We start from the raw sequence: 22,656 nt of genomic DNA, 5'->3' as shown, positions 1-22,656 counted from the left end.
AGCGCATAGAGTGGTACACTATTTTGGGACAGTACATGTCTACCACTTTTTATCATACTTTAGTCAAGTTTGCCTATGATATTTTCCCTTTGTTTTTTGTTGATAGAATTGTAGTATCCTCATACTCTTTATAACACACTTTGGCATTTGAAAGAAAAAAAAAGAAAAGAAAAGTAATCTCATCAACATAATTTAAAGAAAAAATTGATAAACTTTATGCAATTTTATAAGTAATCATTTCTAACTATTTTTCTTCTTAATTATTCTTTAAATTCCAACTCTTGGTGAAATTGATTTTTATATAAAAATAATATTAAATTACTAATGGCGAAAAATATTATATGTGCATTTTGTTTTAACAATATTAATATATTGCCTTATTTTAACTATGAAATTTATTTATTCTTTTATGTTTCCTCTCACCACCAATATTGGTTAACATGGATTGTTGTAATGATAGAATTATTTCTATTATTGGTTTTCTTTGTTACCTTATTAATAATTTAATATTATCATTATCTTTATGAAGAAATTGATTTCACCAATAGATAAAATTTATGGATAATTAGGAAAGTAAAAATAGTTTATATTAATTACTTGCAAAAGACATAAAGTTCATGAAATTTTATGCATTTTTCCAATTATTTAAACATCAATTATGAATGAGAGAATCTGATATTAACCAATCATTAATAGCTTGCATAAGCATGGGCAATTTTTGGATGTTGGAAAGGGAAAGCATAGGTGTAGAATGATCAAATGGATTATTTCTTTCCAATTTTATACTTCTATATAACAATAACAAAAGAGACCAATGAAAAAATTATTGTATGATCCAAGATTAATAATATGCAGTCACACTCAAACTATAGATTGTACATTATTCAATCAAATTTAAAGTAAATACTTCTTTTAGTTCTTCATGTTTTCGATTTTAACTGTTTGATCTCTAAAAAATTAAAAAACCCAAAATGGTTCCTAAATGTGAGTCAAATTAGTCTTTTTTAACATGTTTTATAATACTTGATAAGTACTAATTTGACCTTAAAAAGAATTCATTTGAAATTTTTTGGGACGATTTTGGGTTTTCCATTTTTTGATGGACCAAATTGGTAAGGTCGAGAAACGCAAGAGACTGAGTATTTCCTCTTAAATTTATATATGCATTTATAAAATCAAGAGTATAGATGTGTCTTGTACCTCACAATAATTTGAAGTATTTTATATAAAGTGGTGTCATAAGTTAATGATCTAGGTTTGTTTTTTTATAGGAATTCTATGTGGGCATGTCCTACAAATCACGTGGAGGGGGGTTATCTAGTGGCATTTGCATTAAGACAAGGAATAGTAACTTACAATATCCTCTAATCTTCTCTCAACCAATTATCATTTATCTCTCACGTGGGACTTTTGGTCCTACCTCACCCTTCTATCTCTTATATATTGTCCTTTATTTTATTCTTTTCACTCTTCATAAGATCCCTAAATATCACATTTCCACATTTGTTATACTCATATTTTGTTACACTTTTTTAAGTCATAGTTCATCACTAATTGCAACTAGCATAGCTAGTTTAATTTTAGGATCATGGGAGATTCTTCTTCTTCAGCCTCATACATTCATATGGTAAGTAAGAGAAGTATATAGTTTCACCTCCATGTGTTTTATATATTTTAGAGTTTGGTTAAATAGAAAAATCTATTGTTTTATATATTTTAGAGTTTGGTTAAATAGAAAAATCTATTAGATAACTATTGGTTCTAAGTCATCTGTGTGATGAATCAACAATTCGAAAGGTTTTTCTTGCGTATTTTTTATAAACCAACATTTATATATAGATGTAGAAAGATCTGCTTGAGAAGTGAGAAGCCCTCTTGATATTTCTTTATCTGCAAAGAATTTTCGATGTGCTAATCAAAGACTAAATTTTTGATATTTTAATTGACATTATATAAGATTATCTCTATCTCTTAATTCTTTTTATCTTTTATACATACATATTTCCTAGAATATATGTGCAAAAAATTATTGGTATATGATATCAAAATTATAATATTCATATATCATTTTCTTATGTGTTCACTCATTTTGTTTCATGTTGGTATAAAAATAATTAGGTCCAACACTTGATTGAGAAATGTTTGATCTTTCACATGACAAAAGAAGAGTGCATGGAAGCTCTCTCTAAACATGCAAATATCAAGCCTGTTATAACATCCACTGGTATGTACTTTCTTCATTATTCCATTTCATTCCTAGTGATCCATAAGTTCGGCGTAACGGTAAGATTGTTGATTCGTGACCCTAAGATCACTGGTTTAAATCCTGAAAATAGTCTTTCAGCTTGCAGGAATAAAGCTGTATACGTCTACCTTTTTCAGACTCCACTAAGTGAGAGTCATATACATTGGGCCGCCCTATTTCATTCCTAGTGATCCAAATATTCTAAGACACATGCAACAATAATTTATTTATACATGCAAATTTATATTGATTTTGTTGTTTAAACACATATAAACATAAAACATCACTCACATATTTACAAAGTTTATTACTTCCAGGTTAACATAGAATTTACAAGAATAATATTAGACCTAGTTATATAACTACGATGTCCAAAACCAAATAGAAATTAGATAAGATCATTTGAAAGAAACTAAACCTAATTCACTTCACCATCTATAAGCGTCAATTCAAGTGATACATACTTGATTCCCCTTAAGCAAGGTCTCAGGTTCGAGTCTTGTGGATGGAAAAAATGTCCGCTGGGAGAATTAGTCCCACATACATATGGATATTCCCGACTCGGATAGGATTGCCTCCAATACGAGGATACATGTAGGAAACCAAAAAGAAAATGTTTCGAACTTTTGGGTATACAAGAAGTATGATTATTTTTAATCTCAGAAACTTTTCCACCAAACACAAACACACACCATGCACGTGCATATGTATATATATATATGTGTATATTACATGATAATATGATATGATATGCAGTGTGGAATGAGTTAGAGAAAGAAAACAAGGAGTTTTTTGAGGCATATGTTGAATCCAAAAGTAAAGACAAGAGAATGTCTGAAGAAGAGACAAATGAAATGATACAGAAGATGATATCAGATTCCTCTAAAGGTTCAACCAACGACTAATTAATGAATATCCAACCATTGAAAATGATATCTTCCTTCACTTTCTCTACTTAACTTCATTAAATTCTCATGCAACAAGCCAAAAACATAAACATATATATATATATAGTACGTGGTCCTATGCTATGCTTGGAAGCTTGTTATTGTTGGGAGAACTTCGTCCATGAGTTACAACATTCCTCCATAAGTTAAGAGAAAGAAATATATAAGTGGACTTGACACCACATCTTGACCTAAAATTTTAAGGCATTAGGGGTCCATCCACTTATATGTTTTTTAACTCATCCATTTTTTTTAATGTGAGACTTCTTCATTTACACTTAGAATACCCAACAATTATTATGTTTGTACTATTAATGTTATCAAAATTAATTAAGTTGTCAACTATCTTCTCAAAAATAATTCAAACTTGTCAATTATGTGTTATATAATTAGTGTTTGTTTATCTTGTATTATTTCATTTCTTTTATGTTTGAAGATTCAATAGTATGTAAAGTGAAATTATAAATTAAAAAACAAAGGGCAAATGATAGAAATTTCAATTTTAAATTGAATTACCTTACTTCGGGCGGGTTCGGATTAGGGTCTTTTCTATACCAAACCCGAACCCGAAATTTAAACTCGGGGAAAATCTGAACCCGAACCCAATCACATTGGGTTTCCCCATTAAATTTGAGTTCGGCTCGGGTGGGTACCCACGAGTTTAGTTTTTATTGTCATCCCTAAATACATGTATAACTATAGTGAGCCATTAATTAATTGATCTAAAGTTTTTGCTCAAAAATAAAAATATAAAGAATTAAGTTGATATTATAGGGAAGGAGCATCGTAAACAATAATTATTCCCTATCTTATGTAAATGGTAAGAGATCCATGAATTAACAAATACGAGCATGCCATGTCAGCAGTACAGAGATTTCCATAATGCGATAAATACATATGGGATCATCCGTACCAAATTGATTTTCCGATCCTGTCTCGACCATTAATATTTAGACACGTGTATTTAATAAAATATTTTTATAAAATAAAATTAAATTGAATAATTATTTTTTATTTATTTACAAATACTGATTGACCAGAGACACCAAAACAGAAAAAGTAAGGGATAGACGATCTCGGTTCAATAGATACATTTTTGGTTGTATTCTCTCTATTATGCGTTACACATAATTCACATGGAATATAAGATTACTTCATGCAACGTCAATATTATATATTTAAATCATATAAAATATATATGTTAAAGGTGTATAGATTTTATACATAATCAATTTATTATCTATCGTTTTTTAATTATCATTAACTCTTCAAAAAAATAACGCAAATGAATGGTAGTTGTATAGTGGTAATGAATGTAACATTACATAAATATTACATTCATAAAATTTAAAAGCTTTTTTTGGTATTAAGAAGAGTATTCTCACCCTTTTGAGTAATAAACTAATATGTTTCGGGATATATAAATGTTCATCTCAACAAGTATTACTTCTTAGGGGTCTAACGAGACCTTACGCAACTAGATCAATATCTTATTGGTTAAAATATTATTTTATATTATATACATTTAACATTTATATTTCTTTGTTGTCTCCATAATTTAAGACAATGACTTGAACACAGGACATATCTAGAAAGTGATGAAGGTAGGTATATCTTGTCACTAAGTTATTGGAGGAAAAATTATTTTACATTTGTTTTATATTGAATTAAATATATTTTTTCGTCATTTTAGAATTCTTCCAATCAAGAAAAGATGGGTTTACTTTCTAATTTTCTATTTCATTTGATTTCGATCATTACGTTAACTTTGGATATAAAAATAATGACCATATCTAACGAGGCCTAAATCAGCATTGTCATATCAATGGAATGAAAATTATTTATCTCTATGTCTTAATTTGTGTCAAAATTCAATTAAAAAGTGAGATTTAATTAAAAAAATCATTGAAACAGAAAATAATTTTATATTACTTGCTAGAATATGATTAGTTTGTCACATAAAGATATAAATTTTTTAGGATATATGATCTTTATTCATATCAATGTCCTGCATAGGGGTTAGCATGAGCTCAGGTAATTTTTTGAACCTGAAGTTAATTGACCATAAATATCAATCGAGTGAGCCTTTAAACCTGAACTCGATTAAATATAATGCATACTCATTTTAGAGAAATTATTCTCAATATTATTTATTATTATGAATATGTAATTGTCATATAAAGTGAAATATGTATATATATTATTAATCTTGTATATATCATGAAAAATTATAGAATCAATGATACTTTCGGCCAAAAATGTATTATTATTCTATACATAATTGAACAGAGACAGATACAAACATAATGAATGAGCGGCAATAGGAGGGGCCGGTTCATGTTTGGTCCCTACTCACCCTAAATATTGACCGGGTCTAATTTTTGAACTCAAACTTGACACTAAACTCAATAAGGCCCAACCTATTTGGGTCCAATCATGGTCGACCAAGTCATAATAAGTGAGCGGATATGGTTAGGTTCTGTTCCCTATTAATTCTGCATACATGTATCTCACCTTGGAGAAGACTACTATGTTGAGATGGAGATAAAATATTATTGATTTTTTTTTAGTTTTATAGAGTTATTCTTTAGTTTATGAAAGTTTTAATTTAAAATTTTAATTAGGAGTACATAATATTGGTTTTATATTTATAGACAAAAAATATTTCACATTAACTACTAATTATATTAATTCCTATTTTAAAAACATGTGATATCTCTCTTCTCTAATTGCCAAATTTTTTCTAAAAATGGAAAAATTATACGAAAAATGAGAGAAAGGAAAAATCTCAAAATTATATAGAAGCATGATTAATGGTTGACAACAATTTAATTGTTTCAGTCGTTCTATTTTTATTTTATTTTTATTAAAAAATTTACTAAATCTTGCATTAAATGATTTAACAATTTAACGTATTTTTTATGATATTGTGAACAATAATATGAAAATGATTGAATGTGAGCGAGTCTTTCAGAAAATCAAATTTGAATTTTATAAGAAAACTATTTTTAATTGTCTCAAATTGATTATGTTCTTAATCATATAAGAATGGTGACTTTTATTTTTTTTATTAAATTCAGTCTCCCAGACCTACGTGGCACAACTACCAGAAGCATTAGAGGGAATAAAATCAACTTTTTTTTGTAGATTAAAATAATTAGGAAAATTGTGATTTGAGTAGATTCTTAAATATACAAAGATAAAAATTGTATACACTGTAACTTATATATAATATCATTATATTATCAATTTTTCATATTTAATTATCATTGATAAAAATAATTAAAATCAATGATGAATAATGTAGATAATTATGTATAAATTTTTACACATATATATAAGGATTAGATATATTTGGAAATTTGAAACCAATAAAAGGACAAATATCTATTGCCTAAAAGCAATATGTCGTTACTTGTGATTGGTCAGAAAAATGATCAATTATTAAAATTTTAATTTAAATATATTTTTTCTATAAATCATAATTGACATATAAAATGACACACATTTATGGACAGCAGATATGCTCCCCGAATAAAAATGCAAACACACCATAAGAATTTAATTTATGAAGATAATAAAAGGAATGGCCATTTGAATCACTTGAACTTGTGTGGTAAATCAAGAAATAACTTATACATGTAGTACTAGGTGCTTCACCCAAACAAAAATCAATTGTAAAATAGGATAGTTGTTGACACATGAAAATGTTACATTTTTTTGAATCCCATAAGCTCCTTATATCCATATTAGAACCCTTTTTTTGTTAACAAAGAGGCACCTTCTCTAATTAGGGGCCATATTTGCATCAATTCACATATATATATATATATATATGAAGACCTTATAAATCAAATGTCATAAGTTATTGAAATAATCACTTTTACTCTATAATTTACTTATTTTACATTGTTGAGTTATTACTATAGTGAGCTTGCAACAAATTTCCTTATCATCAATAAATAATTTGACAATAATATCCATACATAGACTAATTTCATCATAATTAAGAAAAGAATAATTCACATTTTAAAGTATTTGTCTATTTTTAATTCATATTCCCCTTACATAAATTACAAATCTAATATGAAAAACAAATTAATTTTTTTAAAATAGCAGAAATAAATATTAAAAGTAAATATTATTTATACTGTATAGTGGGGAGTATTTTTGGGAGGCCTGCACAAGTGAGTTCTGCAAAGTAAGCAGCGTCAACACTCGGCTAGCCTATAATCCCTCCATAAATTCATGCAAACCATTAAATGGATGCTGCGACCGGTTCCCACCGTTCGCTTTGTTTTCCTTACTCATTAGTTTAAGGCAAGTTTCATTCTAGCTTTGGGCCTTTTATTTATAGGCTTCATATTTGGTGAGCCTCATTGCTCACAACGATGTGGGACTTAAAGTATTCCAAGTAAATCTAACCTTTTAAGCAATGACTTTAGGACCTGTTAGAGGTGTTGAATGATGAAGTGGGGTCAATTATGAGATGTCAAATAAGAAGGAAAACGTGAAGTTTACAATTGATATAGATTGAAGTTTCAGTTTTTGGAATAGTGTCTGGAAAAGGTTATAAGTTAAGGGGTAAAAAGGATGAAACCATGAAACTATCACTGTGCATATTGTTTTAGCAGCAACCATGGCATGCTTGAGTTAAGGATTTGCAATACTAAGTTGAAGGATTTGAGTTTTATTGCATGTGAATTCTTCAATTAAGGATTTGCATTACTAAATTGAAGGGTGCATAGGAGTTGAGAAGCTCAGAGTATCCACTCTTATTTCTGAGTTTGTTCCCAACTGAATCTATAAACTCTTCCAAAGTTTGTGAGTTGGATCTCTAGGATAAGTAAAAGGATGACGGGTTTTTATATAATGAGGTTTGACAGGATAGATTTATGGAGTTTTACCCTTATAAACGAAAAGTTTATTTCCGGTATTTAAACTCGTAATCTCTCTTAGTTTATTAGACTCATAATGAGTCTGAGTTGTATTAGACTTGTTGGATCCATTGATTTTCACATTAGATACCTCTTAGTTTATATCAATTGGTAAGTTTATAACTTTTTTAATCCTATTTCAACTTAAATCATAACTATATAGTAATAACAAAAATGACTACAATCATATATAAGTCAATGATCAAATGAAATATAGAAACTAGAAATTGGATGAAAAAAACTACAAGAAGGGAAAACACGACAATATTGAGTTTAATGAACAACAAAAAAACAACACTGCTGGAAAAGCAAAAGGAGAAAAACAAAGAAACAGGGTTAGTTTAGTGAAGGAATGACAAGATCTAAACTTTCTAAGCACAAAAATTTGCCAAAATGGTCTGGTGCAGCTTCCTCAAAACGGACAAGGATTTATTGTCCAAACCATGTCTCGGAATAATAAAAACATGTAATGTCAATTAAAAAATATTCATTACTTTTTCTGTTTTTGCTTCAATATTATCGGTCCAGGACATGATTTTGGACACGGTTTTAGATAACAGATCTTTGTCCCATCAAAATATGCCTAGCAATGAGACACTTCACTGGTTAGAATTCCATCTAGCTACCTTACTTTGTCAACAAACTGTACATTTAGCCTCTAATCACAAACCACCATTATGGGTGGAGCAGCAGAGGAGGTTAGGGGGAAGAGTTATTTATTACACAAACTTTAAATATCCTACTTTCATGTATCAAATTGTTGAGCCATGTTTCTCATTCTTCACTTATTAAAACAAGTACGTTGAATTCATAGACAACACTTGTTGGAAAGGACAGTCACACACCCTAGAAATGAATAGTTCCTTATCCGATAAACCATCCAACAACAATAAACAGGTTTTAGCCTCATTGAGTGAAGTCGATTACATGAATTGATCGACAACACAATATTTTATTGTTTCCTCCTAATACATTTATTCTTAATCATGTCTTATTTAATAGATTCTCAAACAACAACCATTAAACCAAGGTAGGTAACCTGGTAATTAAACCTTTTTATTCATAATAAAATCAGGTATATAGACAAATTAGTTGGATAAGAGAGTTTCACCCAAGATAACATAAAATACACAATAAATTCTTTCTTAATTTTCAATCAGTAAATTTTACAACAATTGGCTAACCAAAATATTATGCAGTTTATTTTTTAACATTAGTTTGATTGCATCTGGTTTTGTAACAATAAAGCCTATTCATTATAAAATTATCTGAAAAAATGGCTAAACACTTTTTTTAGACCATACAATGCAGTTCCCCGACCTTGCAGGAGTAATGCTGCATACATTCACCCTCCTCATATCCCATTGAGTAGGAACCTCGTGTACTGGACCGTCTTTTTCATACGAAGCAGAATTCAATGTTCTTTGGACAACAATGGCTCCAAGTGAGGATCTTTGTCCATGGAAAGTGGAGGCCTGCCATTACCAGACTCCAAATCTGAAATTGCAAGGTTCTCCCCTGTTTGTTTCAGTAATCGCCCATATACACTTGGTTTGTCTTCTGATAAAGCATGTGATGGTTGTGAAATGTTAGATCCACCTTTCAAGCTTTGCACATGCTGCAAACAAACTTGAACAGCATCATGTACTCTCACAAAGTACCATTCTTTGCCTATCAACTCAACCAGACCAGATTTAGACAGGGTAAGCAGAACTTCTGGGCTTGGATTGGATATTGCAATCTGCAAGAAAAAACCCATTTTAATTGGTATACATTACGGTCCATTTGCGACTCGCAAGTTCGGTTTTGGAGGGAAAACAAGACAAAGGAAATGTTTCAGAATCATCTCACAAGTGTATTTCATTTCATGGCTCTGAAGCCTTACCTCTCCCTTCCTTGCCCTCCAAAACCCAGCTTGCAAAAGGGGAAAGAAGGGAAAGAGAAAACTTCAGAGTCATCACACAAGTGTATTTCATGGCTCTGAAGTCTCCTCTATTCTTTCCCCTCCAAAACCCAACTCGCAAACGGATCATTATAATGATACAAGAATTCTAACGGTCAACTGAAATTCCAAAATCCTATTCTACCTGAATGTCCCTTAATTTGTATTCCTGATACAAGTCCTTCAAAGCTTGAACAGCACTAGAGTCGATGTAGGTAACGGCTGCAAGCATCATAACCATTTACTTAGAATAAAGATCAAGCATCATCATCCTTTTCATGGTTTAGTTTATGAGCAAATGAGTGAACATTTAAAAACATCAGTACAATGCTGTTCATGTAATTCAGAAATCATAGGGAACTAAAAAGTAGCAATCAAAATAGCACAAAACTTCAAATGCATAGAGTCTGCAGAAACCAAAATTTAGAATTAATTTGTACTATTCAACTCAAAATGCAGATGTTAAGAATTACATCAACGAATATGAAAACCATTTAATGGAAAATGGCATCCGAACCTATGCTGGTAGTGGAAACAATTCAAAAAGGATAAGTGCTAAGACATGTGATTTAAATCTTGAGAGAACTGCACCACAAAAGCTAACTGTTGTGGTTGGAGAGCACGAGGCCATATAAAACCCATGCTGGAACTCATACTTTCACTTTGGGACTCAAGTTTCATACCTTGCAATCGGATCCTTACAGGTTTTTGTTTTATGTTTTGAACACAATTATGGGCTAACATGTTTCTCAGTATGCTAGGATTTTGTTCCTTGAAGCTTTTTCTTCAATGTTTTCTCAGTCTTTGATGTTAGGGTTATTGGAAGTATTTTCTGAGTCAAAGAACGCCTTCTAGCATTGTTTTTGTTTTCTTGTTGTATGTTCTAGACTGATCTCAACTTTGAATGCATGAACAATACAATAAAAAATGATTTTCGTGTTTTCCTTGCTCATCGTGGATTTTGATATATTTTTAGGATTTTATCTATTTCAGATGTTGAACTAGTAAATAACACAGTAAGTAGAAAAACTAAACAAAACGCGTATTCTTTGAGCACTGGGTAAGCAAGACTTACGAGCCATCTCTAGAATAACAAAATAAATTCTTTCAACCTCAGGTCCACGTCTTGTTGAAGTATCAACAGTAACTTCATATTCCCGCAACCTGATAGAGAAATCTAAAGGAATTAAACAACACCCTTGATAGGAAAAATGTCAGTTATAGTTGATTTCTTGTTACCTGTCCTTTATGTAACTTGTGTTTGCAAAATAAATAGGAGCATCAACACGGACAATTACAATTCCATTGTATGCATATGCTTCAGGATACTGTTTAACATTTCTATACACAGTTGTTCCCGGCAAACGACCCAAAATAGCTGCAGCGGACATCAATAACAATATCAGCATACTCAATTATTAGCTAGAATTCCATTAAACCTAAAAGTAAAACAATTTGTCGTATATGACGCTTCCTTTTTACTGCAGAGCTGTTAGCTAGCATTCCTTTATTTTGTATAGGTTTGCCATCAATCAGAAAATGGTCTTCCGAAGATTATAAAATCATTTTTTCCTTATATGCTTATACATAAAAACCCAAGATTGGTCTTACCACTTTAGGACTCAGGTTCAAGTTTGCCATCAGTAAATAAAGTTTTAAGTTTACTTTTCAATTAATACTTACATGAATGACATGATTCTTGGATATGTGCATGTGGAAGATACGATATGCAATTCGACTCCATGCATGATGAAATGAACAACGACATACGTAAAATGAATCTAGACAAATCAACTTACCAATATGTGGGTTTGCTGACTCGTGAATGACGAAGGCAAGAGAAGCGCAAACCTACAATTTCAAAATGCTTATAAAGTCTGAAAAGTGATTATCTTAGTATGTGGAATAAGCAGCAACCTTGGCAAGTGAAATACAGGGAAATCATTTTACAGCATTTGACTAATGAGATCAATATCCTAAAATGATTTCATAACCATGTCTTCTATCTTCTGGAATGAAATAAACAGAAATTGAAGGACCAGAGTAATTATAACCAGTTATTGAAATAATCACTTTTACTCTATAATTTACTTATTTTACATTGTTGAGTTATTACTATAGTGAGCTTGCAACAAATTTCCTTATCATCAATAAATAATTTGACAATAATATCCATACATAGACTAATTTCATCATAATTAAGAAAAGAATAATTCACATTTTAAAGTATTTGTCTATTTTTAATTCATATTCCCCTTACATAAATTACAAATCTAATATGAAAAACAAATTAATTTTTTTAAAATAGCAGAAATAAATATTAAAAGTAAATATTATTTATACTGTATAGTGGGGAGTATTTTTGGGAGGCCTGCACAAGTGAGTTCTGCAAAGTAAGCAGCGTCAACACTCGGCTAGCCTATAATCCCTCCATAAATTCATGCAAACCATTAAATGGATGCTGCGACCGGTTCCCACCGTTCGCTTTGTTTTCCTTACTCATTAGTTTAAGGCAAGTTTCATTCTAGCTTTGGGCCTTTTATTTATAGGCTTCATATTTGGTGAGCCTCATTGCTCACAACGATGTGGGACTTAAAGTATTCCAAGTAAATCTAACCTTTTAAGCAATGACTTTAGGACCTGTTAGAGGTGTTGAATGATGAAGTGGGGTCAATTATGAGATGTCAAATAAGAAGGAAAACGTGAAGTTTACAATTGATATAGATTGAAGTTTCAGTTTTTGGAATAGTGTCTGGAAAAGGTTATAAGTTAAGGGGTAAAAAGGATGAAACCATGAAACTATCACTGTGCATATTGTTTTAGCAGCAACCATGGCATGCTTGAGTTAAGGATTTGCAATACTAAGTTGAAGGATTTGAGTTTTATTGCATGTGAATTCTTCAATTAAGGATTTGCATTACTAAATTGAAGGGTGCATAGGAGTTGAGAAGCTCAGAGTATCCACTCTTATTTCTGAGTTTGTTCCCAACTGAATCTATAAACTCTTCCAAAGTTTGTGAGTTGGATCTCTAGGATAAGTAAAAGGATGACGGGTTTTTATATAATGAGGTTTGACAGGATAGATTTATGGAGTTTTACCCTTATAAACGAAAAGTTTATTTCCGGTATTTAAACTCGTAATCTCTCTTAGTTTATTAGACTCATAATGAGTCTGAGTTGTATTAGACTTGTTGGATCCATTGATTTTCACATTAGATACCTCTTAGTTTATATCAATTGGTAAGTTTATAACTTTTTTAATCCTATTTCAACTTAAATCATAACTATATAGTAATAACAAAAATGACTACAATCATATATAAGTCAATGATCAAATGAAATATAGAAACTAGAAATTGGATGAAAAAAACTACAAGAAGGGAAAACACGACAATATTGAGTTTAATGAACAACAAAAAAACAACACTGCTGGAAAAGCAAAAGGAGAAAAACAAAGAAACAGGGTTAGTTTAGTGAAGGAATGACAAGATCTAAACTTTCTAAGCACAAAAATTTGCCAAAATGGTCTGGTGCAGCTTCCTCAAAACGGACAAGGATTTATTGTCCAAACCATGTCTCGGAATAATAAAAACATGTAATGTCAATTAAAAAATATTCATTACTTTTTCTGTTTTTGCTTCAATATTATCGGTCCAGGACATGATTTTGGACACGGTTTTAGATAACAGATCTTTGTCCCATCAAAATATGCCTAGCAATGAGACACTTCACTGGTTAGAATTCCATCTAGCTACCTTACTTTGTCAACAAACTGTACATTTAGCCTCTAATCACAAACCACCATTATGGGTGGAGCAGCAGAGGAGGTTAGGGGGAAGAGTTATTTATTACACAAACTTTAAATATCCTACTTTCATGTATCAAATTGTTGAGCCATGTTTCTCATTCTTCACTTATTAAAACAAGTACGTTGAATTCATAGACAACACTTGTTGGAAAGGACAGTCACACACCCTAGAAATGAATAGTTCCTTATCCGATAAACCATCCAACAACAATAAACAGGTTTTAGCCTCATTGAGTGAAGTCGATTACATGAATTGATCGACAACACAATATTTTATTGTTTCCTCCTAATACATTTATTCTTAATCATGTCTTATTTAATAGATTCTCAAACAACAACCATTAAACCAAGGTAGGTAACCTGGTAATTAAACCTTTTTATTCATAATAAAATCAGGTATATAGACAAATTAGTTGGATAAGAGAGTTTCACCCAAGATAACATAAAATACACAATAAATTCTTTCTTAATTTTCAATCAGTAAATTTTACAACAATTGGCTAACCAAAATATTATGCAGTTTATTTTTTAACATTAGTTTGATTGCATCTGGTTTTGTAACAATAAAGCCTATTCATTATAAAATTATCTGAAAAAATGGCTAAACACTTTTTTTAGACCATACAATGCAGTTCCCCGACCTTGCAGGAGTAATGCTGCATACATTCACCCTCCTCATATCCCATTGAGTAGGAACCTCGTGTACTGGACCGTCTTTTTCATACGAAGCAGAATTCAATGTTCTTTGGACAACAATGGCTCCAAGTGAGGATCTTTGTCCATGGAAAGTGGAGGCCTGCCATTACCAGACTCCAAATCTGAAATTGCAAGGTTCTCCCCTGTTTGTTTCAGTAATCGCCCATATACACTTGGTTTGTCTTCTGATAAAGCATGTGATGGTTGTGAAATGTTAGATCCACCTTTCAAGCTTTGCACATGCTGCAAACAAACTTGAACAGCATCATGTACTCTCACAAAGTACCATTCTTTGCCTATCAACTCAACCAGACCAGATTTAGACAGGGTAAGCAGAACTTCTGGGCTTGGATTGGATATTGCAATCTGCAAGAAAAAACCCATTTTAATTGGTATACATTACGGTCCATTTGCGACTCGCAAGTTCGGTTTTGGAGGGAAAACAAGACAAAGGAAATGTTTCAGAATCATCTCACAAGTGTATTTCATTTCATGGCTCTGAAGCCTTACCTCTCCCTTCCTTGCCCTCCAAAACCCAGCTTGCAAAAGGGGAAAGAAGGGAAAGAGAAAACTTCAGAGTCATCACACAAGTGTATTTCATGGCTCTGAAGTCTCCTCTATTCTTTCCCCTCCAAAACCCAACTCGCAAACGGATCATTATAATGATACAAGAATTCTAACGGTCAACTGAAATTCCAAAATCCTATTCTACCTGAATGTCCCTTAATTTGTATTCCTGATACAAGTCCTTCAAAGCTTGAACAGCACTAGAGTCGATGTAGGTAACGGCTGCAAGCATCATAACCATTTACTTAGAATAAAGATCAAGCATCATCATCCTTTTCATGGTTTAGTTTATGAGCAAATGAGTGAACATTTAAAAACATCAGTACAATGCTGTTCATGTAATTCAGAAATCATAGGGAACTAAAAAGTAGCAATCAAAATAGCACAAAACTTCAAATGCATAGAGTCTGCAGAAACCAAAATTTAGAATTAATTTGTACTATTCAACTCAAAATGCAGATGTTAAGAATTACATCAACGAATATGAAAACCATTTAATGGAAAATGGCATCCGAACCTATGCTGGTAGTGGAAACAATTCAAAAAGGATAAGTGCTAAGACATGTGATTTAAATCTTGAGAGAACTGCACCACAAAAGCTAACTGTTGTGGTTGGAGAGCACGAGGCCATATAAAACCCATGCTGGAACTCATACTTTCACTTTGGGACTCAAGTTTCATACCTTGCAATCGGATCCTTACAGGTTTTTGTTTTATGTTTTGAACACAATTATGGGCTAACATGTTTCTCAGTATGCTAGGATTTTGTTCCTTGAAGCTTTTTCTTCAATGTTTTCTCAGTCTTTGATGTTAGGGTTATTGGAAGTATTTTCTGAGTCAAAGAACGCCTTCTAGCATTGTTTTTGTTTTCTTGTTGTATGTTCTAGACTGATCTCAACTTTGAATGCATGAACAATACAATAAAAAATGATTTTCGTGTTTTCCTTGCTCATCGTGGATTTTGATATATTTTTAGGATTTTATCTATTTCAGATGTTGAACTAGTAAATAACACAGTAAGTAGAAAAACTAAACAAAACGCGTATTCTTTGAGCACTGGGTAAGCAAGACTTACGAGCCATCTCTAGAATAACAAAATAAATTCTTTCAACCTCAGGTCCACGTCTTGTTGAAGTATCAACAGTAACTTCATATTCCCGCAACCTGATAGAGAAATCTAAAGGAATTAAACAACACCCTTGATAGGAAAAATGTCAGTTATAGTTGATTTCTTGTTACCTGTCCTTTATGTAACTTGTGTTTGCAAAATAAATAGGAGCATCAACACGGACAATTACAATTCCATTGTATGCATATGCTTCAGGATACTGTTTAACATTTCTATACACAGTTGTTCCCGGCAAACGACCCAAAATAGCTGCAGCGGACATCAATAACAATATCAGCATACTCAATTATTAGCTAGAATTCCATTAAACCTAAAAGTAAAACAATTTGTCGTATATGACGCTTCCTTTTTACTGCAGAGCTGTTAGCTAGCATTCCTTTATTTTGTATAGGTTTGCCATCAATCAGAAAATGGTCTTCCGAAGATTATAAAATCATTTTTTCCTTATATGCTTATACATAAAAACCCAAGATTGGTCTTACCACTTTAGGACTCAGGTTCAAGTTTGCCATCAGTAAATAAAGTTTTAAGTTTACTTTTCAATTAATACTTACATGAATGACATGATTCTTGGATATGTGCATGTGGAAGATACGATATGCAATTCGACTCCATGCATGATGAAATGAACAACGACATACGTAAAATGAATCTAGACAAATCAACTTACCAATATGTGGGTTTGCTGACTCGTGAATGACGAAGGCAAGAGAAGCGCAAACCTACAATTTCAAAATGCTTATAAAGTCTGAAAAGTGATTATCTTAGTATGTGGAATAAGCAGCAACCTTGGCAAGTGAAATACAGGGAAATCATTTTACAGCATTTGACTAATGAGATCAATATCCTAAAATGATTTCATAACCATGTCTTCTATCTTCTGGAATGAAATAAACAGAAATTGAAGGACCAGAGTAATTATAACCAGCTAATATGATATCACGATGAATGTGAAGAGTTTCTTAACAACAACTGAGTTACTACAGTATGGAGATGCATCAGGATATGAAGAGTTTCTTACCCAACAAATAAGAAGGAAAAGGAAAATTCTGCAAGCATTACACAGTCATTAATTATATAACAAATTACTTTGTCCTTACCCCAACAATTACGCCAATCTCAATACCAAGGAATAATGTAGTTGTGCTGGTAATAATCCAAAGAAGAAAATCTTTCTTATCTACACGCCACAAAAAACTGGCCACATCATAATCTACCTGAAATGATCATGCCGAAAAATAAGAGTAAATGCCAAGATGGGAAAAGGGTGATAACATGCTAAACTTAGTCAGTCGACTTTAGAGTTTAGACAAACAAGTTAACCAGAAAAATGATTTAGCAGCTAAACTAAAAGTTTCTGCAAGAGACCATCGCTTAAATTTGCATATTATAAAATTAGTTGAGTTAGACATGAAAATATTCCACACAAACTAGATAATCAGTAATAAACAGAGTTGTTGTGATATTAGAATAATAAAACTAACAGTAAAAGCTAAATAAACACTTCTGTGCAGTGGATTAGATTCCAAAACAAAACCAAAAATTAATGATGACATAAAGATCAAAGATGCATCATAAAAGTCTAACAAGGATAGAAATGAACTCCATTAAATTTTAGAGTTTCCGGTCTACCACATAAGACTAATACAGTTACTTATAGTAAAGTCACTTCTTCCTCTTGTTTCTGAATTAAATAAAACATCATTTCTAACTATCCATGGATGTTGATCATGAAATTAATGCCTCAGCATGAAGGGGAATTCTTACCAGACCTATCACAGCAGAGATCACGATGGCAGCAAGAGTACACTGGATAATTGCAACCATAACATTATTAGTCAGACCTCCACACAAGAAAATGAATCTCTTAAATTCAAACGAGTGTCAGAATAAGGTAACAAGAACTAAGTATAAAAATAAGATCAATACGAAGAAAAGGAAAACTTCAAATTTCTTCACACCGTTTCCTATTAAATGTCATTCTAGCTTTTATAGAGAGAATCCAAGATGGCATCTGTATGGCCTATAAGGAAATGGAAACAAACCTGAGGTATATACTCAAATAGTGGAGTTAAGAACATAAGTGCACAGGTCATTATAATTGCTGAAACAATCCCAGATATTCCTGATCTTGCACCACTTTCATGGTTGACAGCTGACCTTGAAAAGGATCCTGCATTACTCATCCAAAATAAATGAAAAAATTGTCCAGTATATTCTTTTACATTTAAAAGTGAATTTCATTTTCAGTAAAATCATAATCTTGAAATCAATTGACGCGTTGGCACCAATAATCAAATTAGCAAACTCCAAATATTGACTCCTTATTTTAGTTTTCAGAGTTACAAAGAAGTCTTACCTGTGGTGGGATATGCTGAAAAGAATGAACCGAGAACATTGGAAACACCAAGACCAAACAACTGCCCAAAAATATTCAAAAGAATAGTTATGAAGTATTCTACTCAAGAAAACAGCAACCTGTCTTCCTATATTTCTCTTTTTACTATTGATTCAATCAAATCCTTGGTATTTTATTTTACGGCCAAACTATTTTCTATTTTATTTTTCAAGGGGGGGGGGGGGGAGAGCGCACTTCCCGGGATTTGAATCTGGACACTCTCACTTTATGCCCCGTACCTTAACCAACTGAACTGACGACCAATCAAATCTTTGGTATAACTGTTGAATTTGTCGGCTTGCCGCCATGAGACTTGGAGGTCACAGGTTTGAGCAGTGGAATCAACCTCATGCTAATGCAAGGTAAGGGTGCCTACTCCTAACCCGCAGTGAGTCTGACCCTTCCTGGATCCCATACATAGAGGGAGCTTTAAAGCACCCGTTTGCCCTTTTACTTTAGCTATAACCAGACCTTATAGCCTACAAGCCTATTGAGAAACTGAACAAGCTCCAAACAAGTTTCTTGCATAATTTTATGTTCTAAAAACAAAATAACATATCCAATAATTGGCAAGGATGTTACTTAATCAAATCCATATCCTATTCCAGGGTGTATAACCTGATTAGAGATACTAACAACAGCCACCAAACAGGGAGTTGTAAATGTATTTTGGAAAGAAATATACCTCTTGATTTGAATCCAACTCATACCCATTCTTCGCTGCTAATGCCTTGGCAATTCCCACTGATTCCTGTATATTAAATTTTTATGTAAATGGAGAACAACTTCCCAACCTTCTACTTTAATCACACTTAAATAGGTAAACCAAATGGGGAAAAAGATCTAACCAACATAGCGACACCAGTTATGAGAAGAGCGGTTGGAATTAAGGACTCTGCATACTCAAAAGCTCTAGGGATAGAAAATTTAGGAAGGCCCTGAGGTATATCTCCTACCTAATCAAAAATCAGTAATATTTGTCAGTTTGCTAACTTAATTTTTATTAGCTTCATCAACATGTTACTGCCTTAAAGACATAAATCCTACACTGTTATCATTCACCAAAGAATTCATATATGACAACAAAAAGGAAAGTAAATGAAGAATGCTAAAACAATTATCACAACTCTAACACTCTTACAATATTAAAAACTCAATGGTCAAACAAGATAACAAAGAACATCCTTCTCAATTAGGGAGGTAATCACAGCATAAGAATGGCTACAACAATTATCTTGGAGCATAGAATAACAAGAGTGGACTCAAATAGTTTCCTATTTAGGGTTAGCAGTGGAATTAAAACACTAGTTTTTATCATACCAACAAGTTAAATAAATGCCCATAATAATGTTCAATGAAAAAATAAACTAAAAAATTTAGATACTGGTTTTATTGGCTCCATGCATCAGAAAATGATCACATTTATCATATCATTTCATGATTTTCTATCTGCACTATGGCTTCAAAACCATTCTCAATTTCAATCCAATACATGATTATAGAAAATGGAAGCATGAAAATTGATTGATATGAAAAGTTTCAATTTATACCAATTCAGCAAAACGGACATTAAAAATTAAATAAAAACATTTTACTTGATAATTGGAAGCACTTTAGAATAAGATATAGGAATTTACACATTGCTATCTTCTTATATGAGAATAAGACATTCTCCAAAAATATAAGCAAAATGGAAGTTGACATGACTACTATGTATCTGGATTATACTCATAACCAAGAGTGGTTAATTAGGCCATTATGCAGTTAATTAATCAACCACTTCTTTTATATGTTTCTCCTAGAAGAAAATTGTCAGAAATAATTTGACGATTCTAAAAAAAATTATGCATGATAATTACAGGGGTATAAGGAATGGTATGAGCAAACAACATAATCATTCCTTGCCGGTTACTTTTGTAGCTTTACTCAAATTTGTACTATTATTGCCCCATTGGGTAAGCTGTACTATAAAGACTAAGTTCATCTCATCTAATAGATTCTCACCAAAGAAATTGATGATGGATGAAATATATTTACAAAAACTGTTCCCAGAACTACTGCTGTGAGAGGACCGGCTGCTCTCAAGAACCGCAAGTGTTTCCTCGATTTCCCCTGGATGTATAACATCAATAATTCAATACAATTAGTATGTTGCTGATAAGTAAGATAATAAGTATTTTACCAAACATTAGAGACAGGTTCATACCAGGTGCTTCATGACAAGCAATATCGCAAGCGTGACTGATCCCATCACAAAAGGGGGCCATGAAAACTAAAAAAGGGGAAAAGCTACCCCGTTAAAGAAAGGGATTTGATACGTGAAAACACCAGAATGACTTAGGAAAGCAGAATACATAGACAAATGAATTTATATAGTAATTTAAAGATAGAAAATTACAGGGCCATTGTAGGCTGAAGTTCAAAATGAGTATTTTGATGCAAAATATATTAGTCATATTCAAGGGTACTTCAATTTGTTAAAATTCAAATTAAGTATACATCAACATGCAGCATGACCAAGTATATTAAGAATAATGTTTGCCTAAATGTCAACTAGAAGAGGATAGTGGCAGCAGGGCTAGTGAAAAGTTGTCGTTTGAACCATAAATACCTTGTTTATTACTTTATTTAACTTTCCTTTAAAAAAACCTCATTGTTCCTTGTGTAGGTTGGTCCAAGAACCCATCAAACCCTGCATCCCAATTTGGCAGGTACCCCAATTCACCGCACCCAAGCAATCATTAAGTTGTCTCTTAAACACTATTTTCTTGCTTGCAAATTCTTCGTCCCATAACATCTATACAATAAATCTTCAAAACACCAACTATCTATTTCCACCCATAATTTACCTTGCAAACCTAATTATCATCAAACAAAATCCTAAACCCACTGTTATCCTACCCCGTTTAGTTATCATCAACATCTCTAAGTATTGTACTAAAAGTTAAAATTAAAAGGACACATAAGGATTAATTTTCTGTTGTAATGATATGAAACACAACTTAAGCTTTACCGTAAAATTTAATACATGAACATACTTGCAAGTGGAAGAAATCCAAGTGAATAATTCAGATTTTAAATTAATCAAGAAACACCAGGGACTGTAATAAATACCTTATCTGCTCCAGCAATTATGCTCTTTATCAGTGGTATGATCTTGCTACTTTTGTCAATATTATACCCCAAGAAGTATTTCACTTGAGATAAACCAATCACAATGGCTGAAGCAGTCGTAAAGCCAGAGATCACCGAATGACTAATGAAACGAATCAGCCATCCTAGCCTGAAATGACCAGAAGACAAGTACATAAAGGTTATACTTAAATCCATTTGACAAAGATGTCATGATTGATGCTGAGTGCTTAGTTTACAGAATATCATATAACTGATACAGAAGTCCAGTCCCTCCTCCTACTATAATGTATTAAGTCATTACAATTAGTATCACATTATTATAGCCATCTTTACTCGCATATCAAAATAATCAATTGTCGATGCATGAATTCATTGGCAAGATAATATGTGATACCTAAATTCATGAAAATAAGGAATGGCAAAAATACCTCAAAAGTCCCATTATGCACTCCAGTATCCCAACCATAAGAGCCAATATTACTGCCAGCTCTGTGTATAATTCAGTGGATGGATCAGCGACGCCACTTAGCACATTAGAGACCAAGAGAGAAACCAACGCTACTGGGCCAACAGCAAGCTGGCGAGAAGACCCAAATATGGCATAAACAAATATGGGCACAAAACCAGAGTCTTCCTTGCAAAGACAATAACATTAATAACCAGGTATTCCATAGAACTTTGGGATGTACAAGATCAATAATGCATAGAAACAATATGAAACTGACAGACAACTGGTGAGTGCAAAAGCTAGAACTTCGTCTAGATCAAATGAAAGATAAGATTCATAACAACAAGACTCTGAGACGTGCTAGCACAGACATGGTGTATATTCAAGGCATAGCACATACATGC

General features: G+C 32.1%; 3 protein-coding genes across 5 annotated transcripts in view; 1 reads left to right on the top strand and 2 right to left on the bottom strand.

The window, feature by feature from the left end:
• On the top strand, nucleotides 1,489-3,291 carry LOC109356392. The gene is made up of 3 exons (XM_019599719.1): nucleotides 1,489-1,627; nucleotides 2,119-2,224; nucleotides 3,002-3,291. Exons 1-3 carry the CDS (start codon nucleotides 1,589-1,591, stop codon nucleotides 3,148-3,150), a joined length of 294 nt encoding a protein of 97 aa, XP_019455264.1. The 5' UTR covers nucleotides 1,489-1,588; the 3' UTR covers nucleotides 3,151-3,291.
• On the bottom strand, nucleotides 9,334-12,099 carry LOC109356003 (sulfate transporter 4.1, chloroplastic-like). Of its 2 annotated transcripts, XM_019599319.1 has the most exons (5): nucleotides 11,871-12,099; nucleotides 11,311-11,449; nucleotides 11,147-11,235; nucleotides 10,217-10,293; nucleotides 9,334-9,870 (listed from the first exon to the last, which is right to left on the bottom strand). In XM_019599319.1, the coding sequence occupies exons 3-5, from the start codon at nucleotides 11,151-11,153 to the stop codon at nucleotides 9,544-9,546; spliced, it is 411 nt and encodes a 136-aa protein (XP_019454864.1). In that variant the 5' UTR covers nucleotides 11,154-11,235; nucleotides 11,311-11,449; nucleotides 11,871-12,099; the 3' UTR covers nucleotides 9,334-9,543. The 2 variants fall into 2 exon arrangements, with proteins under 2 accessions (XP_019454864.1, XP_019454863.1); XM_019599318.1 differs by lacking the exons at nucleotides 11,147-11,235; nucleotides 11,311-11,449; nucleotides 11,871-12,099 and having other exon boundaries at nucleotides 10,217-10,515.
• LOC109357497 (probable sulfate transporter 4.2) overlaps nucleotides 14,405-22,656 on the bottom strand; it is a 10,046-nt gene continuing 1,794 nt past the window's right edge. Inside the window, exons 3-17 of one of the 2 annotated variants that reach the window (XM_019601488.1) lie at nucleotides 22,233-22,434; nucleotides 21,784-21,952; nucleotides 20,876-20,941; nucleotides 20,674-20,781; nucleotides 19,518-19,625; nucleotides 19,355-19,420; nucleotides 18,631-18,691; nucleotides 18,317-18,444; nucleotides 18,039-18,080; nucleotides 17,372-17,488; nucleotides 16,942-16,993; nucleotides 16,382-16,520; nucleotides 16,218-16,306; nucleotides 15,288-15,364; nucleotides 14,405-14,941 (exon numbers count right to left, since the gene is read on the bottom strand). In XM_019601488.1, the coding sequence (XP_019457033.1) occupies nucleotides 14,615-14,941; nucleotides 15,288-15,364; nucleotides 16,218-16,306; nucleotides 16,382-16,520; nucleotides 16,942-16,993; nucleotides 17,372-17,488; nucleotides 18,039-18,080; nucleotides 18,317-18,444; nucleotides 18,631-18,691; nucleotides 19,355-19,420; nucleotides 19,518-19,625; nucleotides 20,674-20,781; nucleotides 20,876-20,941; nucleotides 21,784-21,952; nucleotides 22,233-22,434 (1,751 nt within the window). In that variant the 3' untranslated portion in view covers nucleotides 14,405-14,614. Of the gene's footprint in view, nucleotides 14,942-15,287; nucleotides 15,365-16,217; nucleotides 16,307-16,381; nucleotides 16,521-16,941; nucleotides 16,994-17,371; nucleotides 17,489-18,038; nucleotides 18,081-18,316; nucleotides 18,445-18,630; nucleotides 18,692-19,354; nucleotides 19,421-19,517; nucleotides 19,626-20,673; nucleotides 20,782-20,875; nucleotides 20,942-21,783; nucleotides 21,953-22,232; nucleotides 22,439-22,656 lie in introns of both variants that reach the window. The other variant, XM_019601489.1, reaches the window with a different exon arrangement.

This window comes from Lupinus angustifolius, chromosome LG09, assembly GCF_001865875.1.
Source record: "Lupinus angustifolius cultivar Tanjil chromosome LG09, LupAngTanjil_v1.0, whole genome shotgun sequence".
NCBI classification, from domain to species: domain Eukaryota; kingdom Viridiplantae; phylum Streptophyta; class Magnoliopsida; order Fabales; family Fabaceae; genus Lupinus; species Lupinus angustifolius.
This window is presented reverse-complemented; position numbering and strand designations above follow the sequence as displayed.

Coding starts and splice junctions, on each gene's coding strand:
- LOC109356392 (XM_019599719.1), top strand. CDS start 1,589: ATGGGAGATTCTTCTTCTTCAGCCTCATACATTCATATG. Junction 1,628..2,118: donor CAGCCTCATACATTCATATG/GTAAGTAAGAGA, acceptor AAAAATAATTAG/GTCCAACACTTGATTGAGAA. Junction 2,225..3,001: donor GCCTGTTATAACATCCACTG/GTATGTACTTTC, acceptor TATGATATGCAG/TGTGGAATGAGTTAGAGAAA.
- LOC109356003 (XM_019599318.1), bottom strand. CDS start 10,312: ATGGTTATGATGCTTGCAGCCGTTACCTACATCGACTCTAGTGCTGTT. Junction 9,871..10,216: donor ACAAATTAAGGGACATTCAG/GTAGAATAGGAT, acceptor TTTTTCTTGCAG/ATTGCAATATCCAATCCAAG.